This window comes from Centroberyx affinis, unplaced genomic scaffold (genome assembly GCF_046629955.1).
Source record: "Centroberyx affinis isolate AG114_WGS23_722 - 3 ecotype Tasmania unplaced genomic scaffold, CSIRO-AGI_Caff_v1 ptg001012l_1, whole genome shotgun sequence".
In the NCBI taxonomy this organism is placed as follows: domain Eukaryota; kingdom Metazoa; phylum Chordata; class Actinopteri; order Beryciformes; family Berycidae; genus Centroberyx; species Centroberyx affinis.
The window spans coordinates 858,840-878,203 of NW_027279574.1; the positions used below are offsets into that span (position 1 = coordinate 858,840).

General features: G+C 41.4%; 3 protein-coding genes across 3 annotated transcripts; 2 read left to right on the forward strand and 1 right to left on the reverse strand.

Annotated features, from left to right (window-relative positions):
* Positions 1–72: 72 nt before the first annotated feature.
* On the reverse strand, positions 73–5,035 carry spdya (speedy/RINGO cell cycle regulator family member A). The gene is made up of 7 exons (XM_071522643.1): positions 4,912–5,035; positions 2,527–2,826; positions 2,284–2,342; positions 2,098–2,183; positions 1,753–1,924; positions 1,077–1,428; positions 73–212 (listed from the first exon to the last, which is right to left on the reverse strand). Exons 2-7 carry the CDS (start codon positions 2,777–2,779, stop codon positions 151–153), a joined length of 984 nt encoding a protein of 327 aa, XP_071378744.1. The 5' UTR covers positions 2,780–2,826; positions 4,912–5,035; the 3' UTR covers positions 73–150.
* A 483-nt stretch (positions 5,036–5,518) lies between these two features.
* LOC139646870 (G-protein coupled receptor family C group 6 member A-like) lies at positions 5,519–10,884 on the forward strand. Its single transcript, XM_071522644.1, has 6 exons — positions 5,519–5,734; positions 6,318–6,606; positions 6,708–7,568; positions 7,681–7,893; positions 7,976–8,093; positions 8,206–10,884. The coding sequence occupies exons 1-6, from the start codon at positions 5,541–5,543 to the stop codon at positions 9,345–9,347; spliced, it is 2,817 nt and encodes a 938-aa protein (XP_071378745.1). The 5' UTR covers positions 5,519–5,540; the 3' UTR covers positions 9,348–10,884.
* Positions 10,885–13,644: 2,760 nt separating this feature from the next.
* pcare1 (photoreceptor cilium actin regulator 1) lies at positions 13,645–18,462 on the forward strand. Its single transcript, XM_071522620.1, has 2 exons — positions 13,645–17,015; positions 18,345–18,462. Exons 1-2 carry the CDS (start codon positions 13,645–13,647, stop codon positions 18,460–18,462), a joined length of 3,489 nt encoding a protein of 1,162 aa, XP_071378721.1.
* Positions 18,463–19,364: the final 902 nt, after the last annotated feature.

Consider the following 19,364-nt stretch of genomic DNA (forward strand, 5'->3'; position numbering starts at 1 on the left):
GGTAAGTGCAAACTGTTGAGTTGCACTTGTGATTCAGACATAGTAACATTCTGTTCCACTGAGAAGTGCTATGGGAAATGAGTGCAGTATACGATATAGAGTCTCTACATCGGGGTAAAGAAGGTAGTTGTGTTGATTTAGGGTAATGTTCTACTCCTCGTTGATCCAGTCCATGGATGGGTCATATGTGGACCCACTGGCAGGCTCATTCCCTAACAAATGAAAAAGGAATATAAGAAAGTTGTTAGCTACCAAGCAGTGGTTTATTAGGGTGAGCTATACTATTCCCCATGTTAGGATAAAAAGCCAAACTACATAAGCTTATAATAGTTATTGATAGTTGGATACATTTATTTTCAGGTGAGGAAGTGGTTCTTTCCCATCTACTCTCAAATTATATCATCATTGACATAGGGGAAATCTATGATTGACATTAGATGAGGTTTTTGCTTACACACAGCAAGGTTTGTGAAGGGCAGTATACTGTACAGCTGATAACAGATCCTGGAAAAAGTCACTGAATACATTTCAGATATTTGAAAATACACAAAAAGATATTCCTGAGAGAAGCCCTTTACACCTGTCGTTAACATGCATCCTGGGTGATTAGATTGTAATGTGAAAAATGCATAAAATCCAGGTGTAAATGCACCCAAGACATATTGAAGATCCAATCACTTAAACCACCTCTGAACGTGGTCAGAGCCACATTTGGCATTGTATTTACAACCAAGTGTAAACACAATGTCTCAAGACAACAAGATACAAGATACTCATGGATGGGGAATGAGTGAGATGAGGTATTTACTATCACCAAATTTGTGTTTTGATGAGGCAAAGACAAATCCAAATTCACTGTTTATACCAGAGACACGCAGCAATGCCAGGTGTAAATGTAATCCAGCTAAATCACATCTAGACACAATCCAGATACAAGACGCTTGTCAGTATCAGGTGGAAAGGGGCCCAAGATACCACTTATTTGGTGTTAAGATCAAGCTAGACCAAGTAGATTCAATGTTTACACTGTTTTTCAAATAGATTTTGAGCAGCTTGGTTGTATCAGTGATACCTACTGGGGACTTCCTCAGCACAGCAGCAGGAGGAGCGCTGAGCCTGCGGCTGGCGTTTGGTCTTCCTAACCTTCCTGCGCGAGGCCGCGGCCCTGGGTGGGGTGCTCTCCACAGAGAGGGACAGGGCGAACGGGAGCGAGAGGGCGGGGCTGGAGGTCTGCGCAGAAGAGCCACTGGAGGGAGAAGAGAGCCCCAACCTGGTGCCGTGGTCACAGAGGGCGCAGGGGGCGGGTGGCGCCGAGGGCCCGCGGGGCATACGGGCCCGGTCCCGCTCGCCGTACTGCCGCCGGGCCCCGCTGTGGTGCTTCGCCCTCTCCCGCTGCCACACAAAGTGGGAGGGCATGATGGCCATCACCTGGAGGACAGAGGCAGGCACACACAAACACATAGACAAAGACGCAGCATATCAGCGTGATAAACAGAGATGTGATCACAAAAAGCAGGAGGTAAGAAGGGTAACAGCAGTCTCACGGTGAAAAACAATGGGAGTTTTCTGCATGAAAAAACACACCTGAAAAATCACATCCTGTATAAAAGATACACAACAGAGATGGAGCTTCTGGCTTTAAAAGAAACCAATAAATTGCACAGTATTGCAAAAACTAAATCAAAACCCTTGGGAAAATTCCTTTAGAAAGAGCTATTATTACTCTCCTTGGGCATTTAGACTTGTGTGTACCTCTTCACAGCAGCGTCTGCTGACAGCAGCTCTGTAGTCGATGCGGGCCCACAGCTCGTCTCGCTGCTTGAGGAAGCGGGGAAAGTGCTTCCTCCAGCTCTTGCCCAGTGCCCAAGGGAAGATCTCATACTTGCTCTCCTCCTCATCCTCCTCCATGGTGTTGGCAAGGTAGCTGTAGTTCAAGTACATCAGGTTTCAGGGTTAAAGTATTGCCTACAAACTCTGATGTAACATAAGAAAGGGCAACTGGGGAATAATATTGATGATAAAAGCAGCAATAATAATCATAATGATGCATTTAATTTATGTTGTACTTTTCATTAAAAACTGATTTGCTTTTCTTACAGTGCAATGAAAAAGTTCATCCTGTTATGTTCTCTGATGCTGAAGTGGGCCCTTTTGAAGTAGACAAAGGTCATGGCTAGGAGGTACTGATGTGTGAAAGAGGCAGAGAGGGAAAAAGTTAGTGGATTAAAATCATCACGCAGTTTCAGAAAGATTTTGGCACTTTCACCCAAATAATGAGTTGACCTTGTCTGTGATTTTACAGCAATGGTCCATCCACAGAAAATCTTGGATCAGGTCATCATCTGCAAACCAAACAGGGTTATTTAATGTGTGTGTCTGACACAAGATCAACTACCACTTCTATTTTTCAACTTTTAAACATTATAGCTAATATTCTGTAGACTGCTTGCAACATAAATGGACAGAAGAAGAATCGCCACTTAGATGCAACTGAAAAACAACAGTTTGGGCTTTGTTTTTGTTCACCAAAAAGTCTGAAGAAGGCCGCCATCTCCTCCCGCTGGATGACAAGAGTCGGGCCCACGGTCGGTTTGGCATGACACAATTGATCTCGATGCTGCCTGGGCTGGCTCTTGCCCGGGGGGCCCTGGGCATCCTGGCCGCTGGGTCTTTTGAGCCGGAGACCTCTCTGGACTTGGAGGGAGTGTGCGGTGTTGGGCTTCATCCGTACAGTTACCGAGGGGGGAGTCTGGCACCACCTGAGTGTGTGTTTCATCATGGTGCTTCAGCTTGGATCATCTGGGGTGAAAAGATTCCTAGTGTGTTCTGAAAGGAAATGGGGGGGAACTAATTTAACACATCACACTAAAGTAGTTAGCTGCAAACCCAAAACTAGTTTATTTTGATAGTAGGTGCAGTTCAGAGTTCAGACACGACGCCAATAGAAGTCAGTGGGTATACAACAAATACAAAAACATCATCTGTCCAGTTTAGCTTGCTACCCATCATGACTTAACGTTACTAACGTTACATCATCACGTCACACAGCTGTCAGATAGCTAGCTAGCAAAACAGCGGTCGGCGTCCAGACAGCAGACAAGTTAAGTCATGTATTTGTGTGTGCTTTGTAAGTTAACTGACGGTGGCTAAATGAACTTGTCTAGCCAACAGGTCTATATGGGTAACAGCATGATAGTAGGCCTTGTTGTAACTGAGGTCATGAACCAAGTCCTCACCTGTGCAACGCAGATCCTCCTTTGACTTCAGTGACCAGAGTAGCGTTGAGAGGTAACGTTACAGACCAACCATCCAGTACCAGTGACAACAACAGCGACAGACGTTAAAAAACGCTAAAAGCTGAGGAATGTGTGAAGATGGCGACGGTTCACGACTTACAACAGGTGAAAAATGAAATTATAGCAGTCCTCAGTCGTTTCCCCCTGACTCGGGAAACTGGTGGTTGAGATTGGGAACGCGCTTGAGGACAACGCGCGCTCTGGGTTGGAGTAATAATACGCGCCAAACGTGGAATAGAATCCCACATCCCACGCCCTCGCGACCCCCATCTTCTCTCTCACTCTCAAAACTGAATCAATCAATCTCTCTCTCTCTCTCCCTCTCTCTCTCTCTCTCTCTCTCTCTCTCTCTCTCTCTCTCTCACTCTCTTTCTATGCAAGACTCCACAGTCTGGACACAAGCACACAACTGATTTATATTAGGTTACGTTTTACTTAAGCTAAAGTTGAAATGCTTTAATAGCCTGGTAAAATTAAAAGTAAACATTGTGGTAATGTAAAAGTAGTTATGTGCTCCCACTAGAGTATTACTGAGATACTTAACCAAGAAAAAAATAGAAAATAATAATGAAATAATTGTCTTGGGGCATTTGCAACCAAAACAGGTTTATTTTGTAGTAATGTTACCAGATATGAGCCATAAAATGTGCCCCCAATAATCATTCATGGTACTGTTTCGGTCCACTTTTCCATCTTTTCCACCTCTCCATATAAAATTTTTCTTAGGCATACTTAGTCATGAGACTTTAGAGGCCCATGGCAAAGGCCATGACCCTCCACTTTCCTGCCATATTTTCACTATCATGCCGCTCAATTTTCCAAGTTACAGAATGTCTATCACTATCAAGCAATCTGACTTTATCCTCCTCCAAATGGTATTAAAATCATCAGCAACACAAACTTCTTACAGAGGATTTTGGCATATTATGTTTTTGCATCGCAGCAGTCAGCAGAGAAGTAAAACAAAGAAAAAAAAACAGTATATGCTATTATTGCAATAAATACCCTGTAGGGTTTAAGCACACATCAACATCAATGAATCACTCATTCATCAATGTTGTGTATGAGTTTCTTTGACATTGTTGCATCATTTTGCAAAGTTCCAGTAGAACCCCCAAAAAATAGAGAAACTAAAAAAGCAATATATGCTTACCAGCATCAACAAATCACTCTTTTATCAATTCTACATATGAGCTTGTTTTTGAGAAACTATTTTTATTACGCCTGTCCACACCAGCAATTAGTTGTGAGCCCCATGTAATTGACTGTCCAGCTTCTCCGCCCCTTTACCCTTTATCTAGGAAAAATATACTTGAATAATTAAATCCAGGCAGTATTCCAATTTAAAGTAAATTGTCTCTCTGAACCCTTCTCATAAAGCTGGCCGGCTTGAAATTAAAACAATGCATCATTTTTCTAAGAAAAAGAAAAGGCAGCATATTTTTATATATTTTTTTTTTAGCAAAGTGCCCTATAATGGGAATATTCAAGCGAAGAATAATTAAATCTCACTTAACTAAACTACTCACAGGAGTGCTGTACATCTTTGAGTGGATTTATTCATTCAAGTCATGATAAGGAATCATAAAAATACCAAATACCAGCTTGGACTTACTTGAAATGATTGGAGGCTGTAACGTGCTTGGTCGTGTCTTAGCTTACGTTAGCTTTAGGTTGCTCCAAGATAGCATGACAGAGCCAGACGACGTCAGTATTGGGATTTCACACATGTACCACTTTATTCACCTATACTTGTCAACCATACAATGCCCGGTCTCTACGGCACTATAAACTCTCAACATACATGTAGATTGATATAGTTTAACACATACCAAACCATTACTGAAGAGACAAGCTACTCGTCGGGAGACAGACTGGAGTACTCAACCTGCTGCTGTAACTCAGTCTCAGTAAAAACAAGGAGCGCCACCCAGTGACATAATCTCTTACTATGTATGTAACAATGTTCCAAAAGCATAGTAGGCATATTTGTGACTGTTACAAGGTCTATGGAGACATTTTCAATAACCTGTAAGAATAAAGGATAACATGGAAACAAAACAAACCAGACAGGTGGGGGAATTCTAATAATCTGATCTGCATGCCATTGCTTGGCTTGATATCGAGCAGTTAAGGGTGTGGTGAAGAGGGCAGCTCTGCCAATGAAAACAGAGGCTTGGACTGGCATGTTGACAGTATCCTCTGTGGCTCACTTTGTGAAAGAAAAGCCTTCCACCGTGCATAATGTTACCTTGGGTGAATTGGCACATACTGATTGCGAGTCTTCTCTTGGACTTGGGGTCCTGCTGTGATTACTCTGAGTCTACATGTGGGGCAAGAAGTCCAGGGGACATTGTGATTGGAGTGTTAAGCCCCTGCCATGCTAAAGTGGAGACCCTGCACAAGCGAATCCAGCCAGAGAGATTCAACTGCACAGAGTAAGTCGATACCAGTTCATACTTCAAAGTTTATACCCAATGTATTGTATACAGAAAGAAAGACAGCCGCAGTGACAAAAGGTAACACTGTACTTTGTATTCTGACAGTGTACATGATAGGGAAGATACACTGATATCTTCTGAATTAAATCAGGATTGGCCGTAATAGCTAATATAATAGAATAGCTAAAATAGAGGATTTCAGTTATTTTCACAAACAAAGCAATTTGGTTATTTCTGGACTATAGATTCCATAATTTAGATAATTGATATGACATACTGTATGTATTAAAAGCCTAGACTAACCTGCAGATATATGTATTTGACACCATTAGTGACAAGTGTAATTGTGATGTAATTCTCCTACATTCATTTGAAAATAAATTATTACAGATTTAAATTAATATCACATTTAGTCCTGGAGTGTTAAACATTCTCTACAAAACTGGAATTGTTAATTTCATGCTTGACTAACTCCAGGACTTAATCTAAACCATTAGAGGGAAACACGGTTAAGAAATACTGTAAATTCAAATAGATACTTCTCTGTGAGTACTTTTTTTTGGTTTGTTTTCCCATCTAGGTTTGATTTACGATCATTCGTGCGGAGCTTGGCTATCATCCACACTATTGATACAATCAACGACTCTGGCTTTCTGCCTGGCATTCACCTTGGCTATGTAATCTGTGATACATGCTCAGATGCCAGCAAGGCCATCCAAAGTACTGTGCACATGTTATCCATCAACGATACCATGTCGATCCAGTGTGACCTTATAGAGCGCCCATTAGTGAAGGCCATCATTGGGGCACGCTACTCAGAAGTATCCATTGCTGTGGCCAGGCTTCTGGGTCTCAATATGGTCCCTCAGGTGAGCATAAGACGACGAATTGTATTTTGTGTTAGCAACATACAAGTTAGAGACACAATATGAACCAACCATAAGTCTTCACACTTCCTTCTTCCTTGCAGATAAGCACTACATCGTCTGCAGCAACTCTGGATGATAAAATACGTTTCCCATCCTTCTTGCGCACCATACCTAGTGATGTACACCAGACCCAAGCCTTGGCCCAGCTCATGAAACACTTTGAGTGGAACTGGGTGGGTGTGGTGTCGGGGGATGATGAGTACGGGAGGGTGGCTCTCCAGAGTTTCCTAAAAGATGCTCAAGATGTACATGTGTGCGCTGCCTTTCATGAGGTCCTCCCTCATTACCTGGGCCACAGCGACAGTGAACAGCGGATCCAAGAGGTAGCAGAGCAAATCCAGTCCTCTAAAGCCCAGGTGGTCCTGCTCATCCTGAAGCAGGAGCTGGTTGAAAAGCTGTTTGAGGTGATGATCAGGAAGGGAATCTCCAGGACCTGGATCGCCAGCGATTCCTGGTCCATGTCTCGACGTTTGGCTACAATGAAAGGGATCAATATGATTGGAGACATCTTTGGGCTTAGGTTCATTTCAGGTCAAAACCCAGGGTTCAAGCAATTCCTGAAAAATCTTACCCCAGGCCCAGGCGCTGTCAATAGGTTCATTGAGGAGTACAAAGATCTCAGGTTTGGGTGTTCTCCAGAAGTACAAAAACACAGAGACTGCCTCAATAGCAAACCTGCTGCCCAGTGTCCTTTGCCAGACTCTCTGAAGTTGAAATCTGAGTTTGCCTGCAAGCTACCTGACCCTCAAAAAGCAAATGATGATTTTCTGACACATGCAGTGGATTTGAGCATGGCATACTCTGAGAAAGTGGCTGCATGGTCAATTGCTCATGCCTTACGGGCACTTCTCAAATGCAATCACTCTATTTGTTCAGGAGAGAGACACCTTCCACCTTGGAAAGTAAGAGAAATTGAGAAGTTATTTCTTATAAATTACAATTTACATATTCAGTTCTAGTTTGTAAAAGTCTATTTTAATTACATTTGATATGTTATGTCCTAATTTGTTTCAGCTTCTCCAAGAACTGAAGAAGATTAATTTCACCCTTGACAAAAGGCAGTTTTTCTTTGATGAATATGGCAACTTTGCAAGTGGCTATGACTTGATCAACTGGGTGAGGAGGAGAGATGGGAGGTATTTTGAAGTTATTGGAGAGTATAACGTCATGAAAAGTGTCGTGGCGATTAATGCAACAAGTATAGAATGGGGAACTCCAAACAAAACGGTAAGAGTAATGCCTGCTTCTATTTCATGCTACCACAATAGGATTTAATAAAAGTAAATAAAAGAAAAATTGTCTTTGCTAGATTCCTGAGTCAAAATGCTCTGAATCCTGCCCCCCTGGAACATCAAAGAAAATCTCCATGATATACTGCTGCTACAACTGCAGCGAGTGTGAAGAGGGAACATATACCAATGTTTCAAGTGAGTACATAACAATGCCTTTTCCATTCTTTGCTGCTTCTTGTTCTGTGTTTTTATAAGTGCATGCTGATGGAAATGTTGCCTCTTATAGATTGATACATCTTTTTTACAGACCTTCAAAACTGCCTGATATGTCCAAATGGAACCTGGTCTTTGAGAGGTTGGAGTGAATGTCAGCCAAGGACAGAAACCTACTTCAGATGGAATGAACCCTTTGCTATTTCCTTGCTTGTCGTTACTGGGATAGGATTCATGCTGCTACTCTGTGTTCTGATTATTTTTCTATATGGTCGTCAAAGTGTTGTTTTCAAAGTCGCAGGTGGAAAACTCTGTTATGTAATGATGGCTGGGCTGGTGGTTAGCTTTGGTGCAGTGGTCTTGTTTGTCGGCAGGCCCAACGATCACATTTGCAGATTTCGTCAAACCATGTATGGCCTTGGCTTCACACTGACTGTCTCTTGCGTCTTAGTCAAAGCTTTTCGCACATTCCTTGCATTCCTTATGGACAGAAATCAGCAGCATATGCTGAACAAATTTTATAAACCCCCTGCCATCATTATCTGTGGTACAGCCATTCAAGGGCTTATCTGCCTCTTTTGGTTGATCTTTGATTCTCCGAAGCTTGAGGAGCGCATCAAGAGACAAACCATGGACATTGAATTACAGTGCAATGAAGGATCTAACTGGGGCTTTGGCATCATGCTAAGTTACATTGCTCTTCTTGCTGCCATCTGCTTCATTCTTGCCCTCAAAGGTAGAAAGGTTCCCCAACGCTTCAATGAAACAGGCTACATCATCTTCAGTATGATCATTTACCTTTTTGTCTGGATCTGTTTTATCCCTATATATGTGACAAAAATTCAACAGCGCTCAGTTGTCCAGGCGTCTGCCATTGTTGTCTGCAACTTTGGCATCATTTTCTGTCATTTTTTGCCCAAATGCTACATGCTCCTCTGCAAGAAAAAGAAAGACCTAAGTAGGCAGGCTTACCTGAATAGTGTACGCATCTTTTCAATCACCAGCATGAACAAAGTACTGCCAGATATCTCTTTTGACTCTGGAGAAGGCTCTTTGGACACAGTGATTTCATCACATAATTCAGTAATGACCATTAATTCTGCTGATTCTGGAGCAGTCACTCTAGACTTTCCCACAGCCGCTGATTCAGCACTCCAAAAAGTAAACAAATCAAGTAATACTGGCATCTTTCCATCTCCCCAAATTAGGCAAAGGGCGCGAACAAAGTCCCTTTGAGCACCTCAAAGGGACAATGTAGTCCACAATTTACTTCAGGCTGTTCAGTTCCAGAAGAAAATGCAGAAGGTGATAGAGCATCTTTACAGTATAAGTGTAAATCTGTTATGGTAGCACAGCATTAGCATTAGCGCTTGTGGTGTAAGATAACTTTAGAGGCATTTTTTTCTAACATCTTAAAAAATGTTAATGTTTAATCCAAAGACTATCATAGCTCTCAGCAAGTAATAGCACAATGCTATCTTAAGCTAATGTTGGCTTATGTACTGTAGTTGCAATAACATTAGTTTTCATTTTTTATCACGTCATGGTGATGACACGATGGCACTTTTTATATGTCTTCTTGAGCTGATGAATCGATTAATCACTAGAATAATCGTCAGAATAACCGATTAACAAAATAATTGTTGTAGCCCAATACAGGTTGGCACAACTTGCCCCAAGATAGAGGTAACTTGTTTTATTCCAACAAAAGTACAATGAACACAGGTGACACAACTTGAAACCTTTCTTGTCCTTTTCAGGCCTTTCCAGCATACAGGGTCAGACAGTCTGTGTCTCCATTCTGTCTCTTCTGAGAATCACATTCTAACAACATACTTGATGTTTACTTCAACATATGGTGGTAATTTCTCTCATTTTCAAAAGAATAGAATACTTGGCTCAACAGCTGTCATGTGAATACAAGGTTTGTGCAGTGTTTGAGTGTGTCTGTGTGTGTGTTATAATAATAATAATAATAATAATTTTATTTGTATAGCACTTTTTAAAACACACAGTTACAAAGTGCTTCACATATAAAATACACACATACAAATGCAAGTATACAAACATACCTACATACATACATACACACAAACAAATACACGTATAAATGCATATGACAGGTTAGCAAAAATTAAAGCACACGACCAAAATAAACAAAACTCAAGAAAAATAGAGAGAGATTTTTTTATAAAAAGGCTAACCTATAGAAATTAGTTTTCAGAAGCCGCTAAAAACAAACCACAGATTCAGCAGATCTGATGGGATGGGGAAGGCTGTTCCAAAGTTTGGGAGCTACAACCGCAAAAGCACCATCACCTCTGGATTTAAAATAGGAACGGGGAACAAATAAAAGGCCTTGATCAGATGATCGGAGTGGCCGACCGCTAGAATAGGGGCTCAACAACTCTGCTATATATTCAGGGGCTAGGCCATGCAAGGCCTTGTATGTAATTAGTAAAATTTTAACATCAATTCTGTGTTTTACTGGAAGCCAATGAAGGGAGGCAAGAATTGGAGTGATGTGGGACTGGCAACTAGTTACAGTAGTCTAAGCGAGAAAAGATTAAGGTATGCACTAGAAGTTCCGTATTTTTGGCTGATAGTATGGGTTTGATTTTTGTGTGATTTTTGTGTTGACTGTAATTTCTCTTAATTTCAACATTGTAATAATGTAAAACATCGTTCAACATCAACTTTTGTGTTTGTTTGTGTTACACGCAAGTGTAATTCTAACTTCTGTTCCCTTGCCAGTGAATGAATAAACTTTCCTTCTGACACTTCCTTGTCGGCTGTTTTTAGATCCTCCAACGGGGCTGAAACCTGTTTGCTCTGCACTTGTACTCTCGTGCATAATGATATATGCTCTGAAGTATTAGGAAATACCACTTGAGCAAGTATTTGTGTTTAAATTAACTACATTTCAATAGAATGTAAATGTAATTAGATTTGTTGGGTATATGTGTTGTGATAGACTCTACAGTTTTATATTCATTTAGTACAGATTTCTCCTTACATATATTTTTTATTTTAGGGTTAGATTTTAGTAGTAGTTAGTAGCTTATGTCAATATGGATTTTATTTTGAAAATTCTGACCTGAATCAAGTCAATGGTGCACAGTTTGCATGTTACTACAGTACCACAACACTCCCACACTTTGCTGTACTTGAGTCATTGTTTTGAAAGCTTGTTTGAGGGCTCATCATGCTCAGAACTGTGGAGTGTATGAGCCATTTTCAAAATACAAATTGCTAATCAGTGTTTTGTTTTTACTAACAGTGTTGAATGGATGATGTTTAATAATCGTTGCAGTCCTAATGATGTCACAGGTCAGGTCTTGGTTCACTGGTGTCTGGTTTTAGGAGAGGTATTCATGTTCATGGACTGTCCTAGAACAGGGCTTCCCAAACTTATTAATGTTGAGATCCAAAAACAGATCCTCTATACTTTAAACCATAGAGCCCCATTTAATAGAGATTTTGTCTGTCTATGCTAGAGATAGGATTAGAGAAAAACCTCTGATTGAAATAGTTTTTCTATATACTACTTCACAGTGTAATCTTATAAAGAATGACATAAGAGTCAAATTAAACCTCTCATAGGAGGGTTCTTGGACCCCAGTTTGGGAACCCCTGTTTTAGAACAAAGGAATATCTTATCTTGAGTAGTATTCCCCTTTAAATCTGCAGTAAAAGATCATCCTGGAAATACAATGACTGTGAAGACATTTGAATTGCTTTGTGTATTATGTATGATGGCTTTACCTGTTGATTGAGGTATTCAATAATCAGCTGACACAGGCTATACAAACAATAGTCAGTATAGTCACCACGTCTCTGGGACTTGCAAAAAACAACAACATAATTGTCTCCGTTCCCTAACTCTACTGGTTCATGTATTATCCTCACACTTGCCATTGTGATATTTTCTTGAAAGACTAGAAACGAGTCTACCGTAAAAGAAAAGACTATGCTCTACTCCTTTCTTGGTATTTTATTACCAGTGTCTTCTCAGGAGAGGTGAAGGTTAAGCACAATTCACTGTGCCAATTTATTTTAAAGCTTGCCTCACTGTCCCAATGACCTGACACTGTATATAGAGACGTTAAAGAAGATCAGCAAATCTGATCCACCAAAAACAACTTACAACTGCATCACAAAGATAGATTGGGCATGTAGGCTACTTGTTTATAGAAAATATGCCTAATGGCACCAGCATTATAATGCTTTAATATTAAAATGAACACTATATGAATATATTAGAATATATTAATATTATTTAAAAAATATATATGTTGTGCAGACATCAGTGTCTGTGGCAAGACATTAATGGCTGACTATCATACACTGCACTGAAAGTGGATAATGATTCTGATATTTTACAGGCCAATTTTTTTGTTTATGTTATCCATGTGAAATCAAGTCACAATAACAGAGATGATACATATTCATCATAACTAGCCGATGGATGATTATGTATGTCTCTTTTGCTTTCTCTCTCTCATTCATTCTCTCCCTCTCTCTTATTTTTATGCCTGTGAATAATGTAATGGCTGCCCTTCCCTTTATTATTCCAAATTGTTGATAGAATGTAACTTTGAAAGGGCAACTACTGGAGAATGTTCTCTACAGTGAAAATAATACATTTGAACTAACAACTACAGGAAACACTTTCACCTTCATTACTGAATTTATATGTTGAACTAGAAGGGCACTCGGAGCGTGCAGACCTCCGCCAAGGTTTGTGCTATTATTGCTTGTTCGTGAGTCGGTTCCGGATCCGCTCCAAAATGTAATGGGTTCTTCCTTGGCCCATGCTACAACCTTCCACGAAGTTTCATGAAAATCGGGTGAGTAGTTTTTCCGTAATCCTGCTAACAAACAAACAAACAGACAAACAAACAAACAAACGGCACCGAAAACATAACCTCCTTGGCGGAGGTAACAATATTTTTATTGTTCAATTTTTTGCTTTTGCAGCTTTTGCAGCATTCTTTTTTTTTTTTGCTTTTGACAGTAAAATGGTCCAAAGGGCTAAATAGGGAGATATTGTTGTGCAGGCTATAAAAAGCCACCTGAGGCCAGCCCTCATTACCTAAATGAGCTTATGGTCTTACAAGTAGGTGAGTTGTGCTTTAACGTGCCATATGTGCACACTGAGGAGTTCACTGAAAGCCTCACTAATCCTTTCAGCTGCTTGTCCTTTGCGAGGTAGAGAAGGATGCGTCTCAGAGCATGCGACAAGGAAATATATCATAAATAAACATGATCACTCATCTGTGGATTTATTTTGCCTATCTATGATAAGTAGAAGAGACTTACAAGATGGATTTATCAATATTTTGTTTTGGGTAACATGCTCATGTAATCCTTTAGCTTGTCAGACTCAACAACCTCAGCCATCTGAAAATGACAGATACAGCAGGTGGCTAAGGACCCTGGCCTTTGTTTTTGAATCATTTACAGCACGTTCTCCACTGCTGTATTTGTGAGACTAAGAGGACATAAACATCAACTATTTGAAGCATCTGAAATGGGCTGCTCACCATCTAAGGGTAATAATTTTGGGACTCAGGGTCCCTTCAGGAGGAGCAGAATGCTACTGCCTGCGACCCAAGAAGGTCCCAAAGAGTCTCCGTCTGAAGATGGAGGAAGTCGGGATACCACAGGATCAACACATGGGGATACAAAGGAGAGGAAGGCAGCTGGGCAAACCCACTCATTGCAGAGGGAGGCTCATTTGACACCGCAAAAAAAGATATCTTCTGCATCTGAGCTGGCCCCAGAAGCGGTCAACTTGGATAAATTAGGGAGTCAAGGAATGGACAACAACACAGTGACACAGGTAAAAGAGAAACATGGGGACAAGCAGGATATGACAGACAAAAAGTCTGGCAGGAAGCCAAAGAAAAATAACAGAGGTATTAAACCGGTAAAAAAGAAAGAGAAGGAAAAAAAAGCCCCACTCTCAGAGCAGAAAGTGGACTTCCCAGAACCTTTGGTAAAGGCTCACCAAGCTGCTTATGCCTTTTTGAATCCTAGCATAAATAAATATGACATTCTACTAGGACTTTTGGAGCAAGCAACCCAAACTCAGGTTTCTGTGCAGCCTATGGTTGCTTTCATGGCTCTACGCTATGAGGGAATCATTCGGGGGCTGGAAGAAATGGCAGATGAAGGAGAGAAACTTCTGAAAGAAAATGGAGAACATCTTGCTTGGCCAAGCCAAATGAAAAACCTCTCATCTTCTCCACCTCTGAAGTCTGGCTCTGCTAATATTGAGCCCCCGCCGGATTTGTTGCAGCAGCTGCTTCAATATACCACACAGAGAATGCGGAATGTGGGCCAGACTGTTGGCGGAATAGGGGACTCTGCTTTGGAGGAGGCAGTTGAGTACTTTGCCTCTGTCTCAGAGCTTTTAGAGGAAAAACTGAAAGTCAAGCGTTCAGTAGAGACCAGGCTAATGCAACTCTTGACTCGCATAGAAACAGCCTCACTGCGAAAGCCTGGGCCAGAGGATTCTGCTCTCTTTAGTGAGGACAGTGGTATAGGGGCTGAAAGTGAATCCCTCGCTGGATCTGAAAGACGCCATAGACGAGAGAGTTGTGAGTCCACTGGTACAAATAGAACTACTCCTTGTAGTCCCCTGGGATACAGCACCATGAATATGAGGCAAGGAGCCTCAAGGCGAAAGCTTACAACCCAAATGAGTCCTAGTGTCTCCCTCAACTCAATAGATTCTACATGTACCATTATGGCTAAGGAACAAAAAGACTCAGAGTCACTGCTGGGATCAGTCTCCTTAGATGATGGGGAGGAGGAAGATGATGATGATGATGATGAGATGGATGGAGGCGTGGGAGACAGGCAGGTGGGTTTTAGAATGCGATCACATTCTTCACCTGTTCAGCCTGACCAACAGCATCGACGCCTACCATCAAAGCGGATAGAGAACCCTCAAAATGTAGAAATGACTTTGAAAATGAAAGACGCTATAAGTGGCAGGATACAGTTTGTCCCTTCACTGCATGCTAGTGCCAAAACCAAAATAGTGGACAGCCCAAAAACCAGTAGACGCCAATGGACAGAGGATGAGGAACGATCCCCAAAGAGACCTCAGACGGCAGCACCTATTCGGCGGGCAGCAGTAAAAAAGACCTCAGTGTCCAAAGAGCGACGCTCTCGGTCAGCAGAATCTCTGCGGAGCAAAGCTGAAGATCCTACTCTGCTTGAATTAGAAAGAACCCAGAAGGACTTAAGTCAGAGGCTAGATAGGATGAGCAAAGGCAGGGCAGGAGGAAACACCAGAATAATTGCATCTAAACAAAGTCAAGGAAACTCTCCAGCACAATCCCCAGCAATAAATCGTATACGCCCCTCACTAGAGAGGAACAACAATCCTCACCCAGTTAAAGACAAGGCAGGCCTTATGAGGCGCAACAGTAAAGAACAGGAGGTGACCAGTGATATGGAAGAAGATAAGAAAAAGCGAGATAAGAAAACATCCAAGGGTCCTATGAAAGCCACCCCACCCCCTAGCCCTCCTTTATCATCACGACCATCTTCAGGCCTTTCCAGAGGCAGGAATTCAGTCAAAAAACTGATCGATACATTCAGTCAAGGTATAGAGGAACACGAGGGTCACAAACTTTTGGGGCCTCTCAAAGGTGTGCGGAAGTGTGGTGTTCCTGTGTTACCTGGTTTAGGAAATGTAGAAGCTGTGCTTAGTACTGGGATAACCAGCTGTAGACGTGAATCCACATCATCTGACAAAACTGATGATTTAGATATGGATAGTCTTCCTCCACCTCCACTGGAAGTATTAATGGACAATTCATTTGAAAGTGCCCAGAGTCCTCCAGCTGGTGTAGCAGATGATGGGGCTACAAAAGGGGGCAAGTCACCTGTTACAAAGAGGGCTGTGGTATCACAACGACTGAGGGCCTCTGTTCAGTCTGTGACAGTGCTGCCAAGCAAAGGGAGTCTACCACAAGGTTCCAAGGTTATTCCCCCTGCCAGAGCTGATCAACGAGACACTTCTGGTCAGTCAAAGATCAACCCACCAGATGTTCAGCCAGAGATCGATCCAGAAAAAGAAAAGGCCGTCTCTCTCTACAAGCAAGCCAGAAAGATCATACATCTACAGCACCCTTCAGACTCTCATTTGGGTACAAAGCCATCTCCCAGTCAAGCAGAATCAACAAAGGAACAAGATGGTGGATGCCCTCCAGTGCCTGGACCTAACACTACAGTGTCTACAGTGCCTCTTTCTTCAGCAGTCAGTAGCCAACCACCTGCCACCCCACCCATGTCTAAGGCACGAATGCTACCATCCACACCTTCTACTCCAAGCAGCTTACATCGAAGACTTCCCAGTCCCCTCACCTTCAGAAGGCAGCCTACCCCACCCTCTTCAACCAGTCCCCCTTGTAGCCGGAAACTCCCCACCCCACCAGCAGTTCAGAGGAGACTACCTAGCCCACCTGTTGCAAGGCAGAACATTTTAAACTCAAACTCAGCCTCCTCCTACTCTTTCAAGGCACCGTCTCCACCAGCATCACCAAAAGTACAAAGATGGTCAAGAGAGAACAGCAGTGAAGAGTCATCTACTTCTCGGTTGATCAGTAATGCACGTTCTGTTTTCTGCCCTGCATCTCCATCTCTGTTTGAAGCCCAGCCTTGCCCAGTGCCCCGACCCCCCCAAGCATGGACCTCTACGGGGGTCTCTGTCCTCCCACGTCCTTGGGGGAATCGTGGCAGGTTTCCTGTATCTGTTCAAGGACCTCAACCTTTCATCCGCCGCAGCCATTCAGACCGAAGGCCCAGCCTGAGCATGCCTCCACGATCACCTTGCATCTCAGTGGCTCAGACTTGTGGGAGTGAGCCAGCAATAAGTACACAAGGGTGAGTGTTTCTATGTTAAACATCACAAATCTTGAAATAAATTATTCCATTCAAACAATCTGCAGCACAAGATAAAAACTGCACAGCTTCATAATTCTCTTTTAGTCGGTTTAGTTTCCAAAGAACGTGAAGGCTGTTCACAGTTCACTCAGAAAATGATTCAGAGGCACTCTAATAATTCTCAGTCACTCTCTCACTGTTCTGCTGTCTGTCTCTCAAAAATGGCTGATGAAAATACACATTACTTATTTTTGTGTCACACATCTGTCAAAATTACCAAGGCAGACACTGTTCATTTCTCCAAAACATTGAGATAAATCAATCAAAGCCTACTGCATCTAGCTACAAAGGTGAACAGAGGATTTAAACAGCAGAGCCACAAATGAATCTGACTATCTGACTATATACACAACATAACAAATCTGTGTGGTTAACATGACTATGTCTGCTGAGACATGACTAAGTCTACTGAGATACATAAACATAGTTGCCACAAATATCTTGTTTATAATATTTACTGAGACCACTGATTTGAAAAATGCTGTTATTCGATTATCATTCAATGATCTTTGATGCCAGCTCAATTCCCAGACTCACACTGACTGAAAAATGGCTTGCTCACAATGAAGATTGAAAGTAGGTGGATTTGAATTAAAGGAGTGTCATCATGAGACTGTTGCATATAAATTGTGGCAGATAAATAACAAGAACTGAATTATATAATTCTCTATGTGTTGAGTTCTATCTTGTACATATCTAACCATTGCCTCATTTAGCACTGCATGTATTGTTTTCTTGGTCCCTCCCAGAATATGCAAAATCAATCAATCCCTCTGTTTCCTGCAAAAAAACACAGTTAATTGTCTTGACTTTTTAACTCAAGTGAAAGTGAAATCAAGCACTTTTGGTCACAATAATCTCAGTAAAACTCCACAATGTCCTGGATGGGCTCATGTTTTCAGTAATGCTGCAACAACTTTACTAATAATCAATAACAAACACTTTCCATTCTCATAGGAATCAGATCAGGGTTTGTCTTTTTGAATTGACTGTGTGACAATTATTCATCTGATTATTATTCAGCACATTAAACCTACAATAATTTTGACTTCAGATGAATTTCCCCAATTGAGTGTTTCCTAATCTAAAATTAGGGTTTTGTACATCTATTATGTCTTTCATTATATGTTCCAGTATGCCGAAGCAGCTGACCATAACTACTCTGTTACTCGACAGGTTAATCTTGTTGACGCACACTAACTGGCACAGATTCACCTGGACCAGCTCCCTAATCTCTCTCATGACCACATCTTCCCTTCATTTTCATAGGCTGGAGGATGAACCAACCAGGATGGATGAACTGTGGAGTAGCCAATCAGATCTCAGAGCTATGCCACGCTCTGCATCACACCCGGACCTATGCATTGTCGGCCAGGCCTTGCACTGAGACTAATGGGGCCGATGAAGGACCAGTAGGATTATGGATTAGCAGGCCTCACCAAGGATTTAAGATGATGGCTTTTATTCCACTTGGAAGAGCGGAAGAGCTAATTCAATCCACTTTGCTGGGGGAACCACACCCCCCATTGTTTTTTTTCATGGAACAATGTGACTGTTTATATATTTCAGAGTGTGTATTTATATGTTTGTTTCTGGGAGTGTATGTGTATCTGTGCATATGTATGCACTTAATGTATGTGCATGAACATGTTCTTGCATTTGTCTGTGCATTCAGAAAAATACATATAACTGCTCAGTTTAATGTTTACAATATATTGAACTCACCACTTGGCTCCACGAAAGGATTATAGATTGTCAACTTAACACATTGTAAAGACATCAGCAGTTCAATCATTAACAGGGCTCATTTAAATTCACTTTCAATTCACTCAATTCTGGAAGTACATCTTGAAAATTCAAATATTCAAACACCTTTAGTGTAAAATGGTCATCAGCGTATTAATCCATTGGATTAATAAGTGAGTGGTATTGCTCAGTCATAAGGAAATTAGTTGTTGTGTCTATTTACATTTTCAATTGAATGAATTGAAAGTAAAATGACCCCATCACTGGCATGAAACATTCTTGGTTTTGGATCTGAGTCTTTGGTTATTGGAAACTCTCAACTCATTCAACACAAAAATATTTATCTGTGTTTACAGTAACTTCATGAGATGCCAATTCTCTTCTCTGTTATCTATCAAAAGCTAACAATACGTTTGCTCTCAGAAATATTTTCACAAGCTTTTTTTTCAATTGTTATTTCTCTATGGATCATGTTTCTTTTTTTATAATTTGTTTACAAATAAAAAGACATACATTTACAGCTTTAACTTTGCATTAATGTTA

What these genes read in the sequence shown, in the direction of transcription:
- spdya (XM_071522643.1), bottom strand. Translation starts at nt 2,779, where the DNA reads ATGATGAAACACACACTCAGGTGGTGCCAGACTCCCCCCTCGGTAACT. An exon ending in GCAGACGCTGCTGTGAAGAG is followed by an intron (nt 1,429 to 1,752) that starts GTACACACAAGT and finishes TCTGTCCTCCAG; the next exon opens with GTGATGGCCATCATGCCCTC. An exon ending in CTGTGCTGAGGAAGTCCCCA is followed by an intron (nt 213 to 1,076) that starts GTAGGTATCACT and finishes TTCATTTGTTAG; the next exon opens with GGAATGAGCCTGCCAGTGGG.
- LOC139646870 (XM_071522644.1), top strand. Translation starts at nt 5,541, where the DNA reads ATGTTACCTTGGGTGAATTGGCACATACTGATTGCGAGTCTTCTCTTG. An exon ending in GAGAGATTCAACTGCACAGA is followed by an intron (nt 5,735 to 6,317) that starts GTAAGTCGATAC and finishes TTTCCCATCTAG; the next exon opens with GTTTGATTTACGATCATTCG. An exon ending in GTCTCAATATGGTCCCTCAG is followed by an intron (nt 6,607 to 6,707) that starts GTGAGCATAAGA and finishes TCTTCCTTGCAG; the next exon opens with ATAAGCACTACATCGTCTGC.
- pcare1 (XM_071522620.1), top strand. Translation starts at nt 13,645, where the DNA reads ATGGGCTGCTCACCATCTAAGGGTAATAATTTTGGGACTCAGGGTCCC. An exon ending in CCAGCAATAAGTACACAAGG is followed by an intron (nt 17,016 to 18,344) that starts GTGAGTGTTTCT and finishes TCATTTTCATAG; the next exon opens with GCTGGAGGATGAACCAACCA.